Here is an 11,422-nt window from a genome sequence, read left to right as displayed (position 1 = left end):
AAACTAGCTTAAACAATTTTAAAAAGACAAATAATGTATTTTATAGAGGTCCAGCATATTGTCATCCCATAAAATTTTTGAAGATTCTTCTTTAATACACATTTCTCAAACAGCAGAAAGTAAAGAAAATTACATTAGCGGCATGTATTTCTGGCAACGTATATTACCGAGTTTAAAAATGACAAGTATATATTTTCAATATTTGTACTATAACACACAAGTAACTGACACTGTATATAACTGAAGTATGGCATTTATTGTATATGACCATACACTATCATGATACAGTTTACATGGTGCTATTCATTTGCAACAGGAATTATTTTCCATTCACTTTATAGCCATAAAAGAGATAATGTAACTTTATAATGTAATTTATGAACATCATGCTGGAGAGAAACATCTCTACTAAAATTCTGATGAATATCAGAAAAGGTAATTAAATCAAAGGAAAAGTCATCTCACCTTAATTCTCCTCTCATTATCTTCCAGTTTGTTCTCTGCCAAGGCTAATTTCTTTGCCAATTCATCTCTTTCAACAAGGTGCTTATCTTCAGAAAGCTTTTTGAGTTTTTGCAGAGAATTTTTTGTCCTGTACAATTCATCCTCTGAATCTTTCAATCTCCTTTCAGTGGTGCGCTCTCTCTCTTGAGATTTTCTTAAACGCTCCCTTAATATTCTAACCTCATTGTTATGTCGAGCAAGGAGTTGAGAGATTTCATTTTCTGTATCTTCAAACTTATTCAAGGCTTTTTCTTGCCGATACTGAAGCCTCTTCAGTGCCCTGTTTTCTTTCTGCAGCTCATCTAGTTTGATGTGGAGTTCAGTGAGTTCATTTCGAAGCTCATTGATTTTCAGCAGCCTGGCAGAGAGAACCCTTTTGGTAACAAGATCTACATCTTTTGCAGGAGAATCCCTATTGAGACTCTGGGACCGAAAGCCCCACCGTGTCCCTCTTTTGCTTGGTGCATATTTGGGGCCCAATTTCTTAGAGGCTAAGAAATAAAAACAAGAAAGCATTTTACTGCAAGAAACTCAGAAAAGCCTGCTGCTATTTTACTTAAGAAGAACCATCTTTGAAAGAAAGCCCTTTTCTCCTGATAGAATTATTACAACTGCATTATGAAATTCTTTAGGAAAAAAGAAACAAACAAAAAACCCAAACAACCACACAAAAAGGTTTTTCATTTTTATAGCTACAATATTTGTGTTTATGATATACTGCAAATTATGCTGTGTGCAGCCTCAAAATGAAATCATTATAAAGTAATCAGCTGTAATAATAAAACCAGAAATAATGCAGGTACAATAATCAACACTAAGTCTTTCTGATTTTATAAACAGAATATTTTTGTAATAGAAAAACTGTGTTATGATGTTCTCAGCAATTTCCAGGTGCCCTTAAAATGGAAACAATCACCAGAACTTGGGCTAGATTTATATTAGGCCTGCTGCAATTCTATGAGACAAATTCAATAGACCTTATGTAGTAATGTTAGATGCTAATTGTTGTACTTGATTGCAAGACAAGAAAGTGATACTGATATAGTTAGGAACAAAACTGAACGAGTTAATAGGCACGTCACAAATTATTTCCCACACAATGTCATAACTTGAGTGCCAACAGACATAGATCTCAAAACATTTTGAATATAATCTCACTCAAGATGGACACAAAGGCCCAAATTCTATTTCATTTTGAACACATCCAAGTGATCCACTTTCACCTTGCTAGAATTAAACAGAGTCCGCCTCCTCAATATTTTTTGTCCAAAAGTGAAGATGAAGATATGTTACACAAGTTGACAAAACAGTTGTTTTCTGAGGATCTGAACGAGGTGGAATTGGCATGCACTAGGGGGCTTAAGTACTTCCTATGTATTACAGGCAAAACAGGACTTGGACAAACTTTTAATGCAGAGACAAACCTCTATTCCTCACTGACACTTAGTATATCTGCCTGCAGAGTGCCATGGCAGAACAACTACACTGAGATTTTTTACTTACATCTTCCCTTAAGGATTTTGCACTTATGGTCATCCAATATTATTTCTGTCTGAGGCTCAATTTTTTTCTAGCTTGGGTCATATACAATACTCTGTTCTTTTTCATACAAGGATCATTTGGAATGTTAAATTCAGGTATGAAAGAGTGAAGAACCAGCTATCCTACAAGATTCAATGCCCATGTTTCTATGGATTAGGATGAAAGTATAAACCCAGATTTTGTTTTTCAATCCTTTTTAAGTAATCCCTATCAGGGAGAAGATTGAGAATTCTCATGTGTTTTGTACTTCGGACCATCCATATAAATCTGGCAATGGAACATAATTACTGCCATAAGTTCTAAAAAACACTAGACATGATGATATGCCATCATGTAAACAGCTTCATTTGGGATGACATGACCAAAACTAAGAACTACTCTCTTTCTTCCATAACTTATTGCAATGGAACCATGGCAAGTTTGTTTCCTGGAGGTCTAGTTGTGTTTAGGGATGTCAGCCGCACACATGCTGAGCACTATGCCAACTCTACAAAGGCCAACAGAGAAAAGAGCCTGAAGACATAAGCCACTGGCATTCCACAGACTTTAAGGCTAGAGCTGTTAGTCATACCTTCTGTGCAACATAAGATACAGAATTTCATTGAGTGATTCTTCCCAAATCATTCCCTAACTTCTGATGGTCTAAAATAGGACTAGGCAAAATACAGCCTGCGGGCTGCATCTGTCTCCATGCAGACTGGACCTGGACCCCTGTGGGCAGGGCATGCTCAGCTGGGTGGATGGGATGGGGCCACGGGCAGGGAGTGGTAGCTGGGAGCAGGACAAGCAGGTAGTGTGGGATTGTGGGGCAGTGACAGCAGCACAGGGCCAGGGCCCAGGGCAGAGCCATAATCTGCTTCCTGAACATCCCTGCCTGTGAAACTGGCTCCTGTAGCAAGGAGGTGTGGAGATTGGATTGCAGCTCTGCTCTGGGCCATGACTCTGCGCTGTCACCACCCTGTGATCTTGGGCCTTCCCGCAGTTCTCATCCATCCAGCCAAGTATGCACTGCTCATGGGGGTCCCACCCCGTCTCCATTGAGACCCCACCTACCCGCTTTGTCCGGTGGCCCCAGCAGTGCTGGGCAAATGGGCCTGGATAGGTTGCCTCCCCTCCCCGCTGCTCCAAGTCAGAACCCCACTGGGCCAGGTCAGCTCCTCCCACCAAGCTGGGTCAGTACCACCCGTCACCAGCCTGCAACAGCTCACCAAAACTTGATAAGTGGCTCTCTAGTCCAAATAATTACTCACCCCTGGTCTAAAAGATATCTTTTACCTTTACCAGAAAGTATGTACAATGGCTCAGTCCAAGGGAACAAATCCCAGTTAGAGGATACACAGCCCCTCCTCAAGTCAAACTGCACACCCACTCTCTTGTTTCTTCCTTGATGGGGAACATGTTCTATTTCCTCTCTCAGTCCAATCGGCAAAGCAGTTTACCAATGTTGTGTGTGTGAAAGAAGAAGATAAATATAGAGTACATTTACCTTCCCATTATCATCAAAGAATGCTACTATTTTAAAAAGCTTTGTGCATTCTACATTATCACTCTAGACAAATATTTACAATTCTATTGAAAAAAAAATCTAATTTGCAGATAACTATACTGGAAAGTCTTGCAATACAGATATTCATAGCAGAGATCTTTGGGATGTTGTGTGTCAGAGAAGTTATAAATAGTCACTTCTGGATTTAAGATCTAAGAAAGTGAATGACAAAATGGGAGCATAAGCAGACCTAAAGACTTGATATAATTAAAGCATAGGACTTGTTTTTCTATTTCTTGTCAGAAAAAAACCCAATAGGCTTGCCAATACTTAACAGAAACCAGGTTAATTTCAGTTCTCAAAGTAAAATTATGAACCATTTAACAGACGTAAAATAATTTATAAGAACCTTATTTATAGTTTCTTCTAGCGGAAGGCTTTCTACTTTGTCTAAAAATTTAAATTACTGTTGATGTTAGCAACACTGTTTCAAAGCCCTATGTTATGTAATCTACCTACCTTGGTAAGGCAAGTTTGAAGTGTGTATTTTGTTATTTTTTTTCCCATGGCTCATAGACGAACAGCTTAACATTGGTGACCGATCAGATGAATGAGATGCATTATCCTCATCCGAATAATAGGAGTCACTATTTTTGTCAGCATCTGATTTTCTTTCATGTTCAGAATCTAGACTTTGTGGTCTTTCTCCCATTTTTAAAATCACAGTTAATTTTCTCTCAAAAACTGTTCATTTTGATGCATAATTTATTCATCGTTATAAGTAGAACTGTTGGCTTCTTTCCCAGTCATTATTATCCTCATCTTCAAAACATGAGCTGTTGGGTCTTCATTTTATCAATCAGTGGTCTTCATTCAGAATGCATTTTTCTAAAATATGAATATAAAAAACAAAAGAGTGAGAATGTGTTAGTGATTCATTTTCTAGATTTCCTACAGGAAGCACAAAAGAAGAGAGTACTGTAAGATAATTTCAGGACTGCTATATGGTTTTATGTCAAGCAGTTCTGTATATCAGCCCTATCAATTAGAAGTAGATACCGCTCTGCTCATGCTACCTTTTGAATATATCTTTTAGCCTCACTGATCAATGTTTTGAGACACTGCATATCAAAACAGCATTTCCCCGAAAACAATGAATTTACACTACTATATGTTTTAGAATGAAAGAAAATAGGGGTTGGACTAGATGACCTCCTGAGGCCCCTTCCAACCCTAATTTTCCATGATTCTATGAAAATACGCCTAGGGTATAAGATTCAAAGAGGTATTAAACTTAAAATCTGAAATGACTCAGAAAACCTAATAAAGATATGTTTAAATGAAACCATTAGTCGTCAGCTAAATGTGACTAAAATAAAAGTTGTATTTGTTTGTATAATTAACCACAAAAACTTTTTAAATCTCAGTTTAATATTTTGTTATGTTATAAGATGCATTTTAAATTAATCTGTCTCACTGGTATAAAGGTTAATTTATTTTAAAAAAACCAGTTAACACCAGTGGGGAAGTACACATTTAGAGACCCAAGGTTGGGAGGGAACATCTCCCCTCTATGTGACACTGGTCAGGCCGCAGTTGGAGTACTGCATCCAGTTCTGGGCGCCGCACTTCAGGAGGGATGTGGACAACATGGAGAGGGTCCAGAGGAGGGCCACTCGCATGATCAGGGGTCAGCAGGGCAGGCCCTATGAGGAGAGGCTACGGGACCTAAACCTGTTCAGCCTCCACAAGAGAAGGCTGAGGGGGGATCTAGTGGCCATTTACAAACTGGTCAGGGGGGACCAGCAGGCATTGGGGAAGTCCCTGTTCCCCCCAGCACTACCAGGAGTGACAAGAAATAATGGTCACAAGCTGGCAGAGGGTAGAGTCAGGCTAAATATCAGGAGGTGCTACTTCACTATCAGGGCGGCTAGGATCTGGAACCAACTTCCAAGAGAAGTGGTGCTGGCTCCTACCCTGGGAGTCTTTAAAAGGAGGCTGGATGAACACCTTGCTGGGGTCGTTTGACCCCAGTACTCTTTGCTGCCATGGCAGGGGGTCGGACTTGATGATCTGCTCAGGTCCCTTCTGACCCTACCAACTATAAAACTATCTCCCCCGCTGGCCTGCAGAAGAGGTTTTATCTGCATGCAGCAAGAGAAAACTGAGGAAGACTTTGAAACATTAGCAGATTACCACTGTCTCTACACCAGTGGAAGCTAAGAAAGCCTAAAATGCCAAAATCTTAATGGACCATGTGGCTGCTCAGCTTTATTCTACCTTCCCTGTCAATTGATTTATGAAACATTTCTCTGACTAGAACTTCTGGGGCCAAATAAAAAGATAGGATTTCCTCCTTGTGCCTTTGTCTTCCTCAAAAACCTCTAGAATTTACACCTGATGGCACCATCTCCTCTTCTCCAAGTCAAAGCTTGTAGCAGAGGAACAAAAGCTGGCACTGTTTGGATCCCATCTCTTAATTCATTCTAAGTGGTTTCTGTTGAATGGCATAATATATTCCTGAGCAGCTAAGCAGAAGAGAAAAGCTGAACTTTCTTTAAAATGATAACTGTTCTACAGTGTGGAGTCCACACAAGTACTAGACCTCCGTATAGAGTTGTTTATATTTTAGATAAACACTTTTCTAGAGTAACTTACTAAAAATATGCATTCCCAATTACATGTATATTATTCTTTATATTTTATTATCTTAGTCTTCAACAATACTGCCTATAAACCCACAGTTCCATAGCTGAACAGAGTGGGTATCTCAACGGCTAGAGCAGTTTTGATTTATGAATTCCTGCTCTCAGCACTAGTTTACTATTAGCACAATGGGTGTGCATGGTTGGGCCTTTCTATTATAAAGAATTCAGCCTTGCAGCCTAAATGTAGAGCAGGAGTCACTAGAACAGGACTCGGCAATGTTTTTGGGCAGAGTGCCAAAAACACCCACAACCTCAACCTGTAAGATGCTGGTGTATCAGGACAGATGGCAGGGGAGCCACAAGGGGCTCGATCCTTGCTGTAGCAGTGCAGCCCCAGCCCCTTCCCTGATGTCTGCCCAGAGGCATGTGCGCCAAGCAAAATGCCTTTGCATGCCACACTTTGGCATCTGTGCCAGGGATTACCTATCCCTGCACTAGAACAAACCCCGTATACCTTGTACGATTTTAGGAAGAGTTTTCAAATAAGTTGTTAGTGGAAAATTATTATTCTGTAACTTGAAGGAGACTGGATTTTCCATTTTGTAAGTGCGGCTCTTCATTAGACAGACACTTAGTTGTGATGGTTTAGTTAGGAAGCTAGATTGGATGACCTCCTGAGGTCCCTTCCATCCCTACTTCCCTATGAGTAGAAAGACAAGTCTCAGAAGTGCCTAAGTTAGTTAGATGCCTAACTTGATCTTAGCGGAGTAGCTAAGAGGTGGCACCCAGAGCAGCCCACTTGTGGGGGTGGCCACAAAGCCAGAAGCTGCCAACTGGCACACTGCTGGCAGCAACCCCTAAGTTATACGCTGCTGGTTCCTCTGGTGCAGGGCTGTCCTGTTACACCTCTGCTTGATCTGGCCTGGGAAAACAAAATATCTTTAAAAAGCTTATGTTGAGAAGAATATCCTACAAAAAACCTTGTTTCAACTTTGCCAACTGTTTTGTATTTGCACATAGGGAATTCAGAACTTATTGCTAAGCTAATAGTTACTAGAAGGTCCAGTTATTGAAAATGCAAGCATCCTGGATCATGAAGAACATTTTTCTGAAATGATAGTTATTATTATTGGCAAGTTTGTATTATTTATTCTTTTAATGTCACCATCTTATTTAACAGCTATCTGTAAAAGATATCATCGTCTTTGAAAGTAAAAAGAACGCGAATAGTAAGTAAAGATATAAGAAAGAAAGAACATGTGCCCTAATTTTAGGATGTAAAAAAAAACATGAAATGAAGCCATCAAACAATTTACTCTGAAGAGAATACATCAGTGGATGTACTCATATACACAGTAGATTTGACTGTGCATGAAGTCTCTTTTGAAAGAATTGTAAATGCCTCAATTTAAATGATACAGTTATCACCATTTCTAAAAATCACATATTTCCAAGCACAGGGTATGGACATACGATATTAACTTGCACACAAATCTAAATCACCCTGGTGTCCAGAGCAGATAGATGACTACTTCTTAGAAATAGTTGTTTGTAGTGGATGCTACTGCAACACCTTAGCCACTGGTGATAGAGGAGCCAGGAACAGCCTGCTGCATTGAGAAAATAGCTAGTTCTACAGACAAACAATCAATACACAGAGATGTGGGGTGGAAAATTTTCCGGCACTTAATTTTTTCGTGGGAAATTTTCTATTTCTAAAAATTAATTATTAACAATGTTAATTAACAAAGAATGAATTAATGAATGAATGCCAATATTAGGCAAGCTTGGCAGTTTCAAAGTTGTAATTAATGTTTTTCAGGTGATTATCCTTACAAAACGTGCAAGAAAGTACATATATGTTTTACTGATTCGTAAACAGGAGGGTAAATACACACTCGCATAATAATTCAAACCAAAAATCAAGTTATGAATTCACCTAATTGGCTGTGCAGGTCAAATCAAAACCAAAGCTAAAATTCTTATTTCATCTGCAAATGAAAGCAAAACCAGAACTAAAACTGATTAATATTTGTTTCACTTTCATTTCAGCAAACACACAGAATAGTGTCTCATTTCTCTTCTTGAGTTGGGGAAGTTGGAAGTGTTTGCATAAGACCTGTTAGTTTTTTATTGCTTTTGGTTTGAAGTAGTTATAATAATGCCTAATCAGAAAAAAGAAACTAGTGTGTGGCATCATTATAATGAAATTCAAGCCACTGAAGGAAGGGAGAAAGTTGGTACTTTTAAGTATTGTGGGCAGGAGTATGCTAACAATGCAACAATAATGAAGAAACATTTAATAACATGTAGAAACTTTCCTGAAAGAGTACAAGCCATATACAGAAAGCTAATACAACAAAATGGTGGAACAACATCATCAGAGAAAAGTCTACTTCTTTCCACATAAAGCTTTGAATATAACATTTAAACCACATTTTTAATGTTTTTCCTAATCAAATATTTCAGTTCAAATACTTGACTATTGGGGCATAAAACTTTACTTTTAAAGTTTTTTAAAACTAAATATAAGTCAAATAAACATGTCAAATCAGATCATGCTCTATTTAGGGCATTAGAAAATTTTCCAGAAAATCTTCCAATCCAAAGTTTTCCAGAAAATCCACATCTCTGTCAATATGCCAGTATAACTCACAATGGTGTATAGTTACTCCTGTTTTTCCAAGGTGCAACTTCACAAATCAAGAGTGTAGCGACTTACACTGGTAGAGGGTTGTTTACCATGTGCTGATGCCACATTTACACCAGGGTAAAGACAGACTTCACCAGTGTTGTATATATGCACCAATAGCCATTTTCATTTTACCAAATTAAAAGTGACAAGCAAATCTACTATCCCAGAAACATTCCTGTGAAAGGGGTCCTTCCTAGGACCTGATATCAAATTGGCCCACCCAGCTGCCTAGGGCAGTCTACCCTAACTTGCCTGCCATCACTTGAATGTTACCTGTATGTTAAGTGGGAGGCTGCCCATTCCTTGTCCCGATGCCAGGGGGCACTATCCGCAGCTCTGAACCTCCCCTACATCACAGCCCATGCCTCGCAGATAGCATCCAGATTATGATAGCTCCCTCGCCTGAGGCCAGGGCAAACTCAGTCCATAGTTGAACTCCATTCATTCTGCCCCGCACCAACAGGGGGCCTCTTGCACTCCACCTATTACTAGGACACACTCTACTGCCCTATCTCCTCTTGAGCGGCCCCTCTTGGGCTTTCCGGCTTCACTACTTGCACCCTGGCACTACCACACAGACCTTCGGTTTCTGCAAGTTCCCCTACTCTATGTGGTGCATCCTTGTGCCAATGCTGGGCTGCCTTTGCCACAAGCCTCTCACCGGGCCACTAATTTCACACACAGGGTTGGTCCATGGACCAACCTTCAAGCCACTTGAGCAGCCCTACCCAGTACACCCCCAGTGCAGTCCTTCAAGCCGCCCTCTGCAGCCCTACTTTGTACCCTTCCCCCACACATTCAGTGCTTCAGGCACCCCTTTATCATGTCCTACTCTGAGCAGGCCCTTACAATGACCCTTCGCTGGGGCTCCACACTGCACATAACGAACTAACTGCTGCCTTCCCATATAAACACTGGGACCTAAAATGGCTGCCCTAATCAAGCACCTGCTGACTGCCTGTCTCTAGCCCTTAAGGTGGCAAGCACCCAAAAGTGTGCTGCCGCAATTCCCTAAATAGGACTTTTTGAAGAGTCTTTTTCATATCTGAACAATATATTTTACATGGACAAAATGTATTTCGTATACCTTGCTAAATAAGTTTCAGAACTGGACATATTCAACAAACTGAAAATGTTCTGCAAAGCATGCTGTTAACAAGTTGGCAATTCATATAATAAAATACATATGCAGTAATTTTTCACACATTCTGAAGGCGCTTGGAAAAAGTAATGGACTGAAAACTATTTCAACAGATAAAACAATGAAAAGCCCCACACTGACTATCCAAAAACAGTTTCTGAACACTCCATTGCTTATACATTTGTAACATTATTGTTTTTTACCATATAAAAACAAGAAACATTGGATTGTCAGGCCTTGCCCAATTTGGTTATTTGCCAGTTTATACAGAAATGTTATCAACATAAAGAATGTCATGCTCATTTTGAGAGCTGATGAACAGCTATAGAAGGAGTTAGTTCAGTTACAATAAGGTCTGATTAAGAACTGCTTTGGTCAACTGGCTTTTCAACTGTTTCAAAAAAGTTGATTTGATTATAAAGTTTAATCCAGTTTATGTGAATAAAATCGTCAAGATTATCAGCGTTCCCTTGAAATGTGATAACTGTTAGAAATTCAATATTATGAATTTGCTGATAGGGCTATTACTATCAGCAAAATTTGAATGCCTGGACCAAAATGAGTCCATAGCATTAAGAAAACTTTGGCACAATATATATTAAATACATATTGCCCTATTCTAGGATTTTTAATACTACTGAAAACAATTCATCTTTCTATAATGTTACACTGTACCTCAACAACTTACATTTATATTATGATTTCTGTATTGTTCACTGACAGCCTTACAGAGAATAGGAAACATTCAAACTCTAGGAGCTTGTGATGCAGAAGACATGACAGATGGCAAAGCAAATATAACACGGCAAGTGTTGAAGACTCTTCATTACAGAGACAGAATACATTTTCCCTTGCTTTCTCTGAATGAATCACTGTAGCAGAAACTAGGCTGGTAGACTAAAAGTGCTGGGATGCACAGGAGTACATAAAATTTGTTTTTGTTGTTCTGCTTCAGTGAAGATTTCATTTTGCAGAATTTTCATTTCTGGATCTTGGTTCTTTAGCGCAAGAATCACAGAACTTATTTTTTAAAATGCCCTTTTAAGGCAGACTACAGCATAAATTGCCCCTGCTGGTCATTGTGGCTGCTTGCAGATGTGAACCCCCCCAAAACACACAAACAAACAAACAAACAAACAAACAAACAAAACAGTGCTTTACTTTAAACACAGTGTGCTCCTGTGGCAAGCCCAGTGCATGCCCAGAAGAGGGATTATGCTAAGTCGGATCCTGCTCACCTAACATCTGTATAGATCAGGTGCTATAGTGGGGCTTTTCTGGTGCTTTTATCTAATAGCTGATTGACTCAGCTATTAGATAAAAGTGTCAAAAAGCCCTGCTGAAGCACCCAATCCATAAAGACACCGAAGAGTTGGGTCTAACGAACACGCTGCTTCTTTCTGTAA

At 39.4% G+C, this 11,422-nt stretch overlaps 1 protein-coding gene across 2 annotated transcripts in view; it reads right to left on the bottom strand.

The window, feature by feature from the left end:
- LCA5 (LCA5, lebercilin) overlaps positions 1–11,422 on the bottom strand; it is a 50,215-nt gene that overhangs the window by 29,824 nt on the left and 8,969 nt on the right. For both annotated transcript variants that reach the window (XM_019520445.1, XM_019520446.1), the window contains exons 2-3: positions 4,052–4,420; positions 466–995 (exon numbers count right to left, since the gene is read on the bottom strand). In XM_019520445.1, coding sequence (XP_019375990.1) covers positions 466–995; positions 4,052–4,244 — 723 coding nt within the window. In that variant the 5' untranslated portion in view covers positions 4,245–4,420. The remainder of the gene's footprint in view (positions 1–465; positions 996–4,051; positions 4,421–11,422) is intronic.

The sequence above is a fragment of the Gavialis gangeticus genome, unplaced genomic scaffold, assembly GCF_001723915.1.
Source record: "Gavialis gangeticus isolate Ggan-Ray unplaced genomic scaffold, GavGan_comp1, whole genome shotgun sequence".
Taxonomy (NCBI): Eukaryota; Metazoa; Chordata; order Crocodylia; family Gavialidae; genus Gavialis; species Gavialis gangeticus.
The sequence above is the reverse complement of the archived record's forward strand: the minus strand, read 5'-3'. Positions and strand labels throughout refer to the sequence as shown.